General features: G+C 40.9%; 1 protein-coding gene across 1 annotated transcript in view; it reads left to right on the top strand.

Moving 5' to 3' along the window:
- The first annotated feature begins 8,797 nt into the window (after positions 1–8,797).
- LOC108677128 overlaps positions 8,798–16,636 on the top strand; it is a 16,105-nt gene continuing 8,266 nt past the window's right edge. The window contains exon 1 of the mRNA XM_018165283.2: positions 8,798–9,770. Within this exon, the coding sequence (XP_018020772.2) occupies positions 8,900–9,770 (871 nt within the window). The 5' untranslated portion in view covers positions 8,798–8,899. The remainder of the gene's footprint in view (positions 9,771–16,636) is intronic.

Below are 16,636 nucleotides of genomic sequence, written 5' to 3'. Positions count from 1 at the left end.
AAATTCGGCTTGCGACGTACAAGAATTGTCAACGCTTAACCGAAAACGACGTAAGAACTAAGGCATCTGACGTTGCTGCCAGCAACGTCAGAATATCAGTGTTTCTTCATTATCAGCTGTTTCTTCATTATCAGTTGCTTCTTCATTATCAGTTGCTCTAACGTTGAATAAACATTATTTCAACGAAATCAACTAGTAATCGACGTTGTTTCAACGAAATCAATTCATAATCAACATTGTTTCAGCGTCATTTTCCTGAAGGAACATTGTCTAAATCCCGGAAGTAAAATTCTGCTGTTGACGTAAATGAATTTTTAACGTCTGGGACCAAAAACAACGTTAGGAAGATCATCAAGTCGTGCTTGCAGAACCAAAGTCCGTAAGTGTGACTTGCTTAATGAATTTCTGGGGCCGCAGTTTGTTGAGTTAAAAGTAAATTGTAGAACTTCTTTGGTTCCACTAGCATACACTTGCGTGTAAACAACATTGTTTCTTCATTATCAGTTGCTTGTGCATTATCAGTTGCTTTTACTATCAGTTGCCTGTGCATTATCAGTTGCTTGTGTATTATCAGTTGCTTGTGCATTATCAGTTGCTTGTGCATTATCTCTTGTGCGTTATCAGTTGCTTGTGCGTTATCAGTTGCTTGTGCGTTATCAGTTGCTTGTGCATTATCAGTTGCTTATACATTGTCGTTAAAAATTGCGTCGTTATCCGGACATTGTGAACCATTAGTTTTCTGAGTGTACAGACTGCGTCCAGTCAGTGCAGAGGCTTGGTCTCCTCCGGGCTTTGCAACGCGCGAAGAAAGAAAAAAAAAAAAAAAAAAAAAAAAAATAAAAAAAAAAAAAAAAAAAAAAAAAAAAAAAAAAAAAAAAAAAAAAAAAAAAAAAAAAAAAAAAGAAAGCAAATTAAAAAAAATCAGCAAGAGCGGCAGGCTGGGGGCTTGGCACTGCCAGACGTACGTATGGTAATGAGCTTGCTTACTCGCTCGTAAGTTATAAACATGAAACAATCATTTAAGTTATAAAGTCAGACCTAAATAAGTAGTATTGCTGTAAGGGGATATATATATGACTCAAACTTGGTTCATAGTGTTATTTTTATACATCACATGATGTGAAAATGAATGAAAATTGAAAAAAATAGCTGCTTGCACTGACCTCTGTGGTGGAGTGTGCGACAGAAGTCACTTGTTTCAAATAAATGAATGTAATTCCAATGTAGTAGAAATGCAAGTAAATGCAAATCATGATTGAAATTTCGCTACATGTCATTTATAAATGATAATGACTGAGAAATTGATCAATAAGTGAGTTGTAAGCGTACGACAACTTGGCACCGATGCTTGCAACGTTGTTCGTTGAGGCATCAGCCAGACGATGGCAACTAGAGTTGCTGTGGGGCGGTCGGTGTGGGTGTGTCGTCTGTGTGTCGTGTGCAGTCGCTTCGCTTGTTGTGTATTATTTGTATAGTGTCCGTTTGTGTTATTGGTTAAATATGAAACAAAATTCTTCGCTGAAACTTATAATGTGACTGTGAGTAACAACATTCAATCAGAACTTAAGCCAAGAGTTAAAAACAATAAAAATTTTCTTCGTTTTTTTTACGTGTATGTTTGTCTGACTCGAACCCGTCTTCATTCATTCTCGGCCAAAAATTTTAAAGCCTGAGTACTATTATTTTAATGCGTATCGCTGCACTTCGTACGCTCGGCGTCGTACGCTGGACCTCTGCCGTCTGGGACAGGAATTTCCTCCGCCTCCGTGGCGGTCTGCCTGGCAGGTAATGATGCACGATCTCTGGAAACGCCGGCAGGATTCCAAAACCAACGCTGCGGATGGAAACTGTTCGTAGTTTTCTCAACACACCTAGTTTATTTAAACAGTTTTTCAAAGTGTTCTTTACGAACTCTAAGTCCGAAGCGTTTTTCTCAAAATGTTATTTACGAATTTGAAGTCCGAAGCGTTTTTCAACTAACTTAGCAAGGTTTAAAAGAACTCGAAAATTTTTTTTAACGGCTTAGGTTGGGTAAACACTTCCTAGAAATGTTTTTTACGAACTTGAAGTCAGAGTTTTTATAACTGTTTTAGATTGCGTTTAAATAAACTCTATTTTTCAAAACTATTGGCAAAAAAATTTCAAGTGTCTGATAATTGTTTCATGAAGGGTTAGAAGTATTTCTATTTGTCGTTAGCAACAATAAAATAAATGTGATAGCGGCTTTTGGATTAATTTTTTTTGGCGAATTCGAATTAATTTTATTACGTTTTGACTTGATTGTAAGTTATATATATGTTCTGTGATGCTTAAAGCGCCCACATCAAGTGAAGGGTTTGCCCCCTTCAACCCCCACATCAAGTGAAGGGGTCGTGCCCTTCAACCCCCACATCAAGTGAAGGGGTCGCGCCCTTCAACCCCCGCATCAAGTGAAGGGGTCGCGCCCTTCAACCCCGTTTACTTTATTATTCATTATGAATTGGCAAATAAATACCATTCGCATTGATAGGCAATATCAGGTACTCATTGAAATGAATGAGACTTTGTCTAGATAGTGAAGCACTTTTTTAGCGATTACCTATTTATTTACTTTTTTACACTACAATTTATTTCTACTTATCCTCGCTTTTAGCAGCGCAGTTAACTTGCCACCATTATGATTGATGATTAATTACATCATAATTGCTAGTTAATTGCGTCATAATTGCTGCTTAATTGCATCATAATTGCTGCTTGATTGCGTCATAATTGCTGCTTAATTGCGTCATAATTGCTAGTTAATTGCGTCATAATTGCTAGTTAATTGCTTCATAATTGCTAGTTAATTGCATCATAATTGCTAGTTAATTGCATCATAATTGCTAGTTAATTGCATCATAATTGCTAGTTAATTGCATCATAATTGCTAGTTAATTGCATCATAATTGCTAGTTAATTGCATCATAATTGCTGCTTAATTGCATCATAATTGCTAGTTAATTGTATCATAATTGCAGCTTAATTGAGTAATAATTGATACTTAAATACGACATAATTGCTACTTAATTGCATCATAATTGCTGCTTAATTGAGTAATAATTGATACTTAAATACGACATAATTGCTACTTATTTGCATCATAATTGCTACATAACTGAATAATAATTGTTACTTAAATACGACATAATTGCTACTTATTTGCATCATAATTGCTACTAATTGCATCACACATTTTACTTAAATATATCATAATTGCTGCTTAATTGCATCATAATTGCTGCTTAATTGCACCAAAATTACCAGCACGCGCCCACCTCAAAGTCATGAAGTGATGGCCGGGTTAACGTTGCACTCTCCGTTCTTCACCAAACTCTTAAACAATTAAATTCTTTGCTTTTTATTTATTAATACATTCTAATTCATATCATGAAATATACTATTTTTAATTTATTATTATTATTATTTTTCATATTTATTATTATTATATTTTATTATTATTATTATATTATAATATTATTATATTATTATTATTTATTATTATTTTACACCTGCTAATAATGCCCAAATGTTGGAAATCGTAACGATTAAACATCACCCCCAATCAAGCAATGTATCTTGCTAAAAGAATGATTGATTAATGATAATGATTGATAATCAATGAATGATTATCAACAGAGTTTCTGTAGAGACATGTAGACAGCTGAGATGTTGCTTGACAAGATGTATTTTGTAACAGGATTTCACCGTTGTAAAGAAACAAATTAGTTGATCACACCAAATTACGATATGTGGTTGGGTTCAAATAGAAATCCTTGTTTTAATATTTTGATTAGTTTAGCTGCTACAACATTTCTACAAAATGTCGGAGAACTGTCCCTTATTACCCCGCTTGTCCCTTATTACCCCGCTTGTCCCTTATTACCCCGCTTGTCCCTTATTACCCCGCTTGTCCCTTATTACCCCGCTTGTCCCTTATTACCCCGTTTGACGGAAACTGCTGCCTTGAATCAGTGATCGTAGGTCACATCTGCAAATTATGGCAGGGTTATCGACAGCCGGTCAAAAGCCGCCTTTAGCCTTCTGATTTTTTAACATTCATTCCTCGTAACAGCTTTGGGCGGCATACATTCATCTCATGCACATTCAGAGATGAATGAGCAATATTGTCCAAATTGCGACTCACCCACAGCACGAGCAAAGAGCGAACAGGACGATTAATACAAGGGGAAAAAGTGCTCAAATATTCGGACAAAGTCTTGTTTATTTCTTTGAATTGTGTGTCCAACACTGCGATAACAGCCCTGTGTGTCCGCCACGGTGATGACAAATTTGTGTGTTCAGCACGATGATAACAACTCTGTGTGTCCGCGATGATAATAACCCTGTGTGTCCAGCACGGTAATAACAACCCTGTGTGTCCACCACGGTGATAACAAATTTGTGTGTTCAGCACGGTGATAACAGCCCTGTGTGTCCGCCACGGTGATGACAAATTTGTGTGTTCAGCACGGTGATAACAGCCCTGTGTGTCCAGCACGGTGATAACAGCCCTGTGTGTCCGCCACGGTGATGACAAATGTGTGTGTTCAGCACGATGATAACAACTCTGTGTGTCCGCGATGATAACAACCCTGTGTGTCCAGCACGGTAATAACAACCCTGTGTGTCCACCACGATGATAACAAATTTGTGTGTTCAGCACGGTGATAACAGCCCTGTGTGTCCGCCACGGTGATGACAAATTTGTGTGTTCAGCACGGTGATAACAGCCTAACAACCCTGTGTGTCCAGCACGGTGATAACAACCCTGTGTGTCCAGCACATTGATGACAGCCCTGTGTGTCCACCACGGTGAAAACAACCCTGTGTGTCCAGCACGGTGATAACAGTCCGGTTTGTCCACCAGATTTTTATTACTTTGCAATGAGTTACATTTAATGGTGAACAATCTTTATATTAGTATTAATTCAAATATGAATTCAATATTGTATACTTTTTTCGCACAGTTTCGATGATGAATATCGTATCATTGCTACTGCCGGTCACTGCGCTTGCTGTGTGTAAAAACATGAGTCATTATTTAGACAATATAGCTATAGTTTTCCTGAGTGGAAGCTGGATGCGTCACTCCAGACTCATGAAGATCTTTGTCTGAATTTTTTTCCAGCGAAATTAAAGACCAGGCGTTAATTTCCGAGAAAAAACTACTACTTTGACTCATTTTCTCGAAATGAGGGAAAGGCTTTTTAGTCTTGCAAGCTCGCCGCTTTCAGCAACTGGGTTGAGGAGCTTTCTACTTTTGAATCTCCTTTAATATTTACCCTAATATCTACGCCTAAAATCTGCCCTAATATCTACCCCTAATGTCTACCATAATATATACCCCTTAATATCTACCCTGATATCTACCCCTAATATATTCCCTTATATCCACCCTAATATCTACACTAATATCTACCCTAATATCTCATGCGTGCGTATGTAATACGATATTAAGTAGTATGCAGGACTCTTCTGTGCGTGCGTATGTAATACGACATTAATAGTACGCAGGAAGTTATCGTGCGTACGTAATACGACATAAAGCAGTACGCAGGACTACTCCGTGCGTGCGTACGTAACGCGACATAAAGCAGTACGCAGAACTACTCGGTGCGTGCATTTAATGTAGGAACTATCACGCTGTCACTGCGCCGGCTTCCGGGTCGTCTTAATCCTTATGATTTACTGCCGTCGATGTTGGAGTTTGGGCGCAAATTCCGGCCTTGGTCATGAGGGCCTCGTTAGACCTCAGTCGATAGCCCGCGGCTGCTGGTCTACAGACACGGCCACGTATAGACTTTATAAAGACTTGTATGCGGACAATTTACATTGAGGCGCAAAAATATTGTATTATAAATAGACTTATATATAGACAGGGGCTTTGATATTAGATATAGATGTATATATACTCGGCTTCTTTGCTCCTGCTTATTTATATAGAAGTTTCCATTTAAACTTATATCCAGACGAAGGTTCATATACTGAATTACGTATATGCAGACTCATTTATCAGCTTATATCATATATCAAGTTATATAGAGACTTACAAACATGCTGCTTATATAGAGAAGGACGCTTCCGTGACCGCGCCTAGAATGACTGGCATAGCGAAGGATAATTTGTCCTGAGGTCAAGGGTCAACTGGGCACACGCGCGCTGCACTTCTTGGCAAGCATGCGCAGGACTTCTTGGCAAGCGTGCGCAAGACTTCTTGGCAAGCCTGCGCAGGATTTCTTGGCAAGCGTGCGCAGGATTTCTTGGCAAGCCTGCGCAGGACTTCTTGGCAAGCCTGCGCAGGACATCTTGGCAAGCCTGAGCAACACTTCTTGGCAAGCGTGCGCAAGACTTCTTGGCAAGCCTGCGCAGGTCTTCTTGGCAAGCCTGCGCAGGACTTCTTGGCAAGCCTGCGCAGGACTTCTTGGCAAGCGTGCGCAGGACTTCTTGGCAAGCCTGCGCGGGACTTCTTGGCAAGCGTGCGCTGCATTCCTTGGCAAGCGTGCGCAGGACTTCTTGGCAAGCCTGCGCAGAACTTCTTGGCAAGCCGGCGCAGGAATTATTGTCAAATACGCGATACGCACAGGACAATTTAGCAAGACCGCGCATAATTTCTTGATAAATTTGCGAGAGAATTCTTGGCAGCTCCGTGCAGGACTTTTTAACAAGTGTGGGTGGGAAACTGTAAATCAAAATTAAAGCTTGTAAATATACCCCGACATGTCTGTAAATCAGCCCCCAACTTGCTAATAAATCGACCCCGACACGCCAGTAAACTGGCCTATCACGCCTGTAAATCGACCCCGACGCGCCTGTAAATCAACCCCGACTCGTCTGTAAATCGGCCCAGGCGCGCCTGTAAATCGACCCCGACACGTCTGTAAATCGGCCCAGGCGCGCCTGTAAATCGACCCCGACACGTCTGTTTATGAATATTCAACAAGTAGAAGCTTCTGGTATGAATATTCAACAAGTAGAAGCTTCTGGTATGAATATTCAACAAGTAGAAGCTTCTGGTATGATTATTCAACAAGTAGAAGCTTCTGGTATGAATATTATTGTCAATCCTCACTGCTTAAATAAAAGTCAATCATAATAAATCAGTGAATAAAAGTCAATCCTCACTGCTTATTCTATATTTTTATGCGGTGTTAATGTTAGCAGCACGGGTTTACGTTTATAGAATTGGCAACGTCACGCTACCGAACGTCACGCTACATGTTGGCATTCTTCTGAATCAATGCTAGGTCAGTTAGGCCGCTTTGATGTAGATTTTAGGGCCCGTGGACCAATATCAAAACCTGCTCCTTTATAATCATAGAGTTCATCGTGTGCTCACTTCTGCTCGTTGCTCTGCCACCACCACAGTAAGTACATCCATTTCTCTGCAACCATCTGCCTGCCACCTGACAATTTTTCTGCAACAATCGCAGCTGTCGCCTGTCGCCTGACAATTTCTGAACAACCATCGTACGTGTTGCAGCGATGACTCGAGCTTTGTTCGAAAAAAACTGTGAAAAAACGATCTCACCGGCGTTTCAGTGGCCGGCCGCCCCGTGAAAATAAACAGTTTCGCCGCTTTTATCAGATGTTTTACGGGTTTCTAGTGTTAAATTGGAATAAAAACGGCCACTTTGTGTATCTCTTCACGTGCCGGCCGGTCACTGAAACGCCGGTAATCCCGTTTAACATTGATTTTTAGAACAGTGTGTCACTACCCCCATCTTGTTACCATCAGCTGATCGTGTCAACATGACCTTATGTCCTTATGACCTTATGACCTTATAACCTTATGACCTCATGACCTTATGATGAGTTTAGGACTTCGTAGTCTAAGGTCAAGCTGATGTTCCGCCTTCGTCGTCCTCCGTCTCCGAGTCGTCGCTAGGCAGGTCACCCCGCCCTCGGATCATCATCAGCATGAAACAAACAATAGGCAAACAGTGCGTTTGCTTCAATAAGTGATGAATTGCCATTTAAATGAAGCGTGTATATCCGCAAATGAAGCATGGTGCCCTAATGCACGGTCTCCATGAAGCACGAACGCGCATGAACTGCAGTGGCACGTTGATGCGTGATCGAAACGTGCATGGTGGTGCGGTGGTAGTGGTGATGAGACTGTGATGCTATGGGTGTGGTGCTGTGGAGCTTTGAGTGCGGTGCTGAAATTGTGATACTGTGGGTGTAGTGCTGTGGAGCTATGGTGGGTGCAGTGATGTGGTGCTGTGGAGCTGTGGGTTCGGTGGTGAAACTGTGATGCTGTGGGTGTGGTGCTGTGGGTGCTGAGCTGTGGTGGGTGCGGTGATGTGGGTGCTGTGGGTGCCGTGCTGTGGTGCTGTGGGTGCTGTGACTGTGGTGCTGTGGTGCTGTGGGTGCCGTGCTGTGGGCGCGGTGCTGCTGGGGCGGAAGTTTGCTCACGCAGTAGCGGCGGCGACCGCAGCGTGTTGACTGAAGCGCCTGCACCTGTGGGACTCTGATTACTCATGACATTAACGATACCACACTAGTTACCGTGCCGGCACGGTAACCTTACGAGTTATAGTGCCGGAACGGTAACTTTACGAGTAACATTACCGGCATGGTAACTTCAAGGGTTTCAAAGCTGGTGGTACATTGCTGGCATGGTAACTTTACAAGTTACAATACTGGCACGGTAGTTTTAAGATGTACATTCGAACAGCAACTAAATAATAGACTAGATTACCTTGCACATAATTTTTAGGATTTATGTTAATATTCTCTTTCCTTTTTCTCGGCAGGAATATAATATAATCTTTGATCAATGATAATGAATCAAAGCGCAACCAGGTGACTTTAATGTCCGAAATTTTGATTCTACATTAGACTGTGACCTCAGCATTCTATACTGCGGTTAAACTCCGCCATGCAAACAATTGAAACTTGCTCCGTCCCATCAGTGCGTGTGTCGCAAATTTTTCCAATGCTAGACGACAAAAACGTGAGTACAGATGTCCAGTCGCAGTGTTTCGTCCACCGAGGAGTTCGGCCCAAGTACGAGTGTTCGCTCACCTGTTCTCTAAGTTCTTCAGAAAAATCTAGTGATTTGGGTTTGATCAACGTATCGCCGAATGCCTCCATTACGGTGCTTGACTGCACGAAAAATGATTTAAGATCGAAGTATCTCTACGCTTCCAGTGCTGTCGTGAACACCCCGACAGTGGGTTTTATCTCAACCTGGCTACACGAAGCGTCTGTCATCGCCATTAACCCAAACTCTAACGCCCCTTCCGTGATCGGCTCGAGTGCGACCAATACCACATCAACTAACGAGACTAATAACACATCAACTAAAGATGCTAGTAATCCACCGTCCCGGTCTCGAGAAACGTGCCGATCGTTTACCTCCCATGCTAATTCAATTCTTCATACACACAACTTTTCGGAGCAGATACAATCCAATGCACGTACGTCTTCAGGGGGAACCAAACTAGAAATGTTCACAGGAGACTTCGAACCAACGATACCCTCCAGCAAGCCGCCGTCCGCGAGGGCACCGAAACGTATTGAGGGTCAAATTCCAAAGTCCCTTGACGTTCCAAGCCCCGACAGGTCTTCCAAATCATCGGATGTGGGTCGCAAAAGTCGTCTAGTCCGCAAAAGTCGTCCAGTCATGCAATCGATGAGCTCCACGTGCCGGAGAAAGTTTTTGGACGTCCGAAGTGTGTTGTGCGCAGCCTGGGGCTTCCTGTACCTCAGTGTCGCCATCGTCAGCGCAACCACAGCTCACTATTCAGGTGAGCCACGCCCTTTGCTCTCTTTTATATTTACTTTACCAAGTAAAATTCTATGTTTGTACTGCTTTTGTCCTTGTGTTATTGATTAATCATTTCCGTATTTAAGAATTTGTATTCATGTTTTTCAGCAATGATTACGAAATCTTTTGTGTCACTCGATTCTCGATAAGAACGCGTTTCATTTATATAGAAACCGTCACTATCATGGTTGAATTAATACAAATAATTCAACCATGGTCACTATATTATACGTAGGGACGCGCTTCAATTGAATCAAACTAGAGTTTTCATTTAGTGAGCATTTTCTTAACCGTTTCAAAGAATTCACAATGAAAATTTGTATGTGAAGGAATGTAGAATACTTAGCTATGTCGCCAATAGTCACCAACCGTTATAGACTTGTAAAATAATGGTGTAGTAAAAAAATGTTTATTTTCGCCTTAGTTATCTTTTTATCATATATAGTATAAGATAATCTTAGATCTCAGATACATGATATCTAAGATATCTAATTTTATTAGATGCTTTTTAGCGCATTTTCTCATTTATGGAAAAAAGGCGCTATTGTGCTCGTCATGTCCGTCCGTCCGTCTGTCTTTCCGTCTGTCCGTGACTTCAGGTTTTCGTCGACGAGAAAATGCGTTCCCTGTCACTCACTGCAGTGAGTACTGAGTTATATATTTTTTTATCTTATGTGTATCTGCTTTGCGTTGTTTGCCCCACGGATTCGAGAAATATTTATGTCCTATTTTGAAAAACACTATGATGAGTATTGATAAATCAGGCGTTGCAAGTCCATACAGACATGGTGGGAGAAGACACTTGTGATTTGCCATGCCACTGTCACAGATTCAGAGACTTCAGAGTCCCTAAGTAAGGTTTACTTCCCTGAGCGTTCCGTAGAACTCTCAGAGGTAGAAAATCACAGAGCTATCGCTATCACAGATGTAGAACTCACAGAGGTAGAAGTCACAGAGGTAGAAGTCACAGAGGTAGAAGTCACAGAGGTAGAAGTCACAGAGGTAGAAGTCACAGAGGTAGAAGTCACAGATGTAGAAAATTACACAGCTATAGATATCACAGAGGCAGAAAATTGCACAGCTATAGATACCACAAAGGTAGAAATCATAGAGGTAGAAGTCACAGCTGTAGAACTCGCAAAGATAGAATTACACAGGATATTGATAACTTAAAAGAGCCTCTTTGACGTTTTCTTTGACTCTGCTAAATGACCTCAACTCTGGAATTTTTCTTTGTGTGCTGAAGGTGCAGAGGTCACACCTCTTGCCGGTGTAACGCTGATGAGGTCGATGATCCCATGCCTAAATGAAATTTTTTTTAAATGATCTTGTCAGGCTCTGACGACATGGATTGACTTAGAATTTAGGAATACAATAATATTTTACTGTGATCGGCCTAGATTTTTGTAATGAATACATTATAATTGACTTCATTTTATGAAATGCTATGAACTGCCAACGTCGCAAACTGCCGTTGGTGTCTCAACGCCTCCAGATTCATCCAAGTAAATGACATCTAAGCAAATGACGTTGGAATAAACGTTAAATCAACGTCAGATTGAATGAATTCAATTGATTAAGATTGTTAAGATTGAGTGGAATGAATTTCTTCTGGACCACGAGCCCTAACGGAGTTTGGCAAAGCCGGCAATCACGACTCGTGGTTTTAAGAAAGAATCAAAGAAACGCATTCACATGAATGAGTCAAATTAGTCGAATAAGAAGAGCACCTCGTGTACGCAGGTAACATCATTCATTAAATTATTCATTAAAATTATTCTTCACGTAACATGTTGGAGATGTTGGCGGAAATTATTCTTCAGGTAACTTGTCGCTGTTTACGGAAATTAATATGATATAAAAAGTGCTTAGAGTTGGTGAGTGGAGCAGCACAAACACGAGAAGGAATTCCATTAAAACATATTCTTCTCTCGCGCTAGTTCTATCATAACAAACACGAAAAGATCCTTTTTCTCCTGCCTTAAAAGATCTTTGTGTTGGTCCCGCGTGGGCGGATGGAGCAGCACAAACAAGAAAAGATGTCTTTTCTTGACCTAAAAGATCTTTTTGTTGGTCCCGCGTGGGTGGATGGAGCAGCACAAACAAGAAAAAATGTCTTTTCTTGGCCTAAAAGATGTTTGTGCTGGTCATGCATGTCTGTTGTCACCTGAACCGGCGTGTCGTCTGCCTCACCTGCTCGGCTTGCATGGCGCGCTAAGTAATGAGATCGGCAGCCCCCTTAACCTGGCGCTCGCGATGGACTTCCTATTAATTCGCTCGCTAACGCGGGGGACTGCAGCCTCCCATTAATTAGTTTCTTAACGTGAAGGCTGCCATTAAAGCGCTGCATAACGTTGAAGTTCTCATTAATGCGCAGCTTAACATGAAGGCTACCATTAATGCGCTGCTTAACGTTGAAGTTCTCATTAATGCGTAGCTTAACGCAAAGGTTCCCATTAATGCGCTGCTTAATGTTGAAGTTCTCATTAATGCGCTGCTTAACATGAAGGCTACCATTAATGCGCTGCTTAACGTTGAAGTTCTCATTAATGCGCAGCTTAACGCAAAGGTTCCCATTAATGCGCTGCTTAACGTCGAGGCTGAAATTGAGCCGTAAGTCTCTCTGAGGTTATTGGGTTAATTATTTCACTGGTGCTATGATGAAAGTTGATTTGTAATTAATAGTCTAATTTGTGATTGATAATTGTAATTAATAATAATAGTAATAATTAACATCATTAATGGTCTTACAACTAAAACTATTTCACTCTGAGCCTCTTGCGATTATGATGGCGGCTGGTGATGATGGTGGCTGGTGATGATGGTGGCTGGTGATGATGGTGGCTGGTGATGATGGTGGCTGGTGATGATGGCGGCTGGTGATGATGGCGGCTGGTGATGATGGCGGCTGGTGATGATGGTGGCTGGTGATGATGGCGGCTGGTGATGATGGTGGCTGGTGATGATGGCGGCTGGTGATGATGGCGGCTGGCTCTCGTAACTCCATTGTGTATCGATTACCAACAATTTTCCACAAGCTTCGTTAGCTATTGGCCGTATTAACGCTNCTGGTGATGATGGCGGCTGGTGATGATGGCGGCTGGTGATGATGGCGGCTGGTGATGATGGCGGCACTCTCTCGTAACTCCATTGTGTATCGATTACCAACAATTTTCCACAAGCTTCGTTAGCTATTGGCCGTATTAACGCTCATTTGTTTATTATTGAGGCTCGAAATCTGAAATCATTCATCAATAATGCACACTTACAAATACATCATTAATTAATGGCTCTAGCAAGGTAGTTCAGTGACAAAAACTATATAAAGTCCAATAAACGTATAATGTGTTTTAGTTGAATTCGGATTATTTTTATACATGTGAGAGAATTGAAAAATAATTTAGAAATCAACGCGTTCACTTCCAATTTGCAGCGAAGATCTTAATTTTTAATCTTTTTTGCACGCGTTACGCTTTCTCTGCAAAAAAACTTCCTGCTAAGATTTATAACTCAAGTAAGCTGATTACTTTACTATATCGATTCGATTAATTTAGTTAGGGTTAGGAAATTATCAAGCCAGCTCCAGACCACGGAAATTTGTAATTTGTTCACTCTCCAGGTAACGAGGATTCGTATTAATCCACGCACCAGTTCACGGAAATTCGCAGTAATCCTTGCAATGGGAAGGGTGTCTCAGTGGTTAAAGTTCTTGGCCCATACTTTCAAAAAAATTAAGAGATCGTAAGTTCAACAGCCAATCATTGACGGCCTTTCAAGCAAAATCCACCAATCATAGACAAGAAAATAGAGCGTAAGTACGTACGTTCACTTAGCGAGTTTTAAAAGTATGGCCCCAGAGTACCATGATTTGAGCAGAGAGACGCGGGTTGGATCCCAGCTCTGTGCGCCAGTCTCTGGTCAGAATCGGCAAGGAGGCCGGGCGGTTGAACAAAAATTGAAGCAGTGAGTTGCGAGTTCGAGCCCGCAACAAGATGTGGCGACAGAATTGGCGACATGCCTACGGCCTAATAACAGCTGAAATGGCTATATTAATTGTTTTCCTACCTGCCATCTTCTAACATTCCCACCCAGCATCACTTGATCACAGCTCTGTTTAATCAGGCACTTGCTTTAAGTGACGGAAGGAGTTAATTATAATTAAAGATTACAATGTACGATTTGATTAAAATGATAGATTAGAATATAAATTGTAACTAGAACGATAAACTGTATTTATTGTGAATTATTTATGAAAAAAAGAAAGTCAATGTTGCAATACCGTCTGCTTGTCTGCAGTATTTGTATGTATAATTGTTACCGTGTCTTCACATGCCATGGCTGTTCTCACGCGTCCATCGTTACCATCGATTTAAGCCTCGTGCTTATTTGCATTGAGTGTTCTCTCCTGTAGTTTGTGATAATAATGTTAATACTACATCATATCATACCGATAACATAATAAAAAAGTCATAATAATATTACTGTACCACACTTATGATGTAAAAATATTGAATTATTTTCAGTGGCCACCCCGGGAAGGTGGACGGCTGGCTGCCTACATAGCTACTAATTCTACACAAAATTTTACGCAGCTCGCTAAAAATTTCTTTTTTCATAACAAATTTCTTGCTTCCTTAATTTCAGGACGTGCGAATTACCTACACGTTTTTAAATTATCCTCAATTAAATAGATATATCCATTATAAATTTATTTCCTTCACGTTCGGTACAGCAACGGTAAACTTCAACGGTGAACATATTAAGGTCTAGGTGAACTTGAACGCTTGAAACTCATTAGTTTATTCCTAGGTTGATGCATTAAGTTAGACTAAAATTACTTGCACAACCGCCTGCAGCATTTGTTGTATCAAGTTTTTTTTTAACGAATTACGCTGACTCATCACGTTAGAGTGGACAGTAATACATCAGTAGAACCTAAAAAGATGTTATGTAATTTAATACTAATGAATTTAATATAGTTTAATTTGAAGTTATTACATATAAAGATATTACATTCTGTCTCGGACAGTCGGTCCAATAAAGAAAACGTGCCAATTTGGTTTATTTAATGTAGTAAGCCTGAAAGAAACGGGTGAACATTTACAAAATCTTAGAGCAAAATTAGGTGGTATAAAATGTACTAAACATATGCCAGAATGCAACCGAAATACACCTATTGCAGTTAGACATTTGCGAGAAATGGGGAAGTATTTTTTCAGTCATCTGAATATAAAGAGACTGGCTAAATTGAATGTATACCGGACGAGCTAAACTAACAAGTGCTGAAATTTTGTCTCTAGGTTTGAGATTTAAGAATACCGGCACATATTCTACACTTCGAGTACAAAAGTAAAGTTGTCAGGAATTTAAAAGCAAAGGAAAATGGCCACTAAGTTCCCCATTTCTTATAAGAAAAACGTTCCGGAGTCCAGCTCCATTATCATTTTAAAACCTAGAATACATTTACAAACAGTCAGTAATTTAAAATTTACATTAAAACAATTCACCTAAAATTGAGAACATTAGAACGTAAATCGTAAAGAGAGCACAAATAAAAATTAAACAAACATGAGCAGAAGGAACTATCTATTTTATACAATTTGGAGAGGATAAAAACTGAAAGCGGCAATTAAACTGGGATTCTGTTTAAAAGGTATACGATGATTTTAAAATTGGCAGGTCAGAAGCACCGGTTATGAAGGCTAAAACTCTAAAATTTCTATCGAACACCGCGACGTTGCACTGCTCGGCATGACTGCGTACGGCTGAATGAGGGGGATACGCAAGTAGGTTTCCTGGTGCTATACTTTCAAAACTCGCTAAGTGAACGTAAGTACTTACGCTCTATTTTCTTGTCTATGATTGGTGGATTTTGCTTGAATGGCCGTCAATGATTGGCTGATGAACTTACGACCTCTTAACTTTTTTTGAAAGTATAGGCCCTGTTTTATAACTTCTGCCTCTATGCTCCGCAAACCTGGTAGTAAAATTGCGTGATGTTATACCGACACACGCGCGGAGCAGATGCGCACTGCGCACAACTATATTGATAAACTAGGGATGATCGCATAAGAACAGGGAGTATCTTTGTACTCGAGAAACGAACTAATTATATAATTGTTCACTAGCAATGCGTGAAGATTTACCTTAGGGAGGTATTTAGCGAATGGAAATTGTAAGTTGGATGGATGGTTCAATCGAAGAGTCAACTTGATACTAGACCGCCTTGCTTCATATATGAGAAGATGCAAAGTATTAAAAGAATTTTTCGGCGTAAGTTTCTTGCGCTTTATTATTATTGCGTCCATGAAATTTATTACTATCATTGATTATAAACAACAATCTTTTCAAACGCCAGGCTTGAAAAACTTCGCTAGAAATTGACACTCAGCTTTTGGTAGCCCTCGGGTACACTCAGTTAAATGAGCGAAACTTTATCCAAATGGCGAAGCACTTTTTGCCCTTATGTGATTCATCGTGACCCAGTTTGGCCTGGCAGAACGGCGTACCGGCTCTACTCTCTGCTTGTACCGTGGGTGTGTCACTGGCGGGCAATGCAACAAATTGATTTTTTGAGTGTACCGCTGGCGCCAGGGCAAGGGATGCTGCTGGGCAGAATACTTTCACTCTCCCCGTGCTGCAGGAGCGGCGTTACAGCTGCAGCGTTACAGCAGCAGCGTTACAGCAGCAGCGTTACAGCAGCAGCGTTACAGCAGCAGTTTACAGCAGCAGCGCTACAGCAGCAGCGTTACAGCAGCAGCGTTACAGCAGCAGCGTTACAGCAGCAGCGTTACAGCAGCAGCGTTACAGCAGCAGCGTTACAGCAGCAGCGTTACAGCAGCAGCG

Source organism: Hyalella azteca, unplaced genomic scaffold (assembly GCF_000764305.2).
Source record: "Hyalella azteca isolate HAZT.00-mixed unplaced genomic scaffold, Hazt_2.0.2 contig8626, whole genome shotgun sequence".
NCBI classification, from domain to species: Eukaryota; Metazoa; Arthropoda; class Malacostraca; order Amphipoda; family Hyalellidae; genus Hyalella; species Hyalella azteca.
This window is presented reverse-complemented; position numbering and strand designations above follow the sequence as displayed.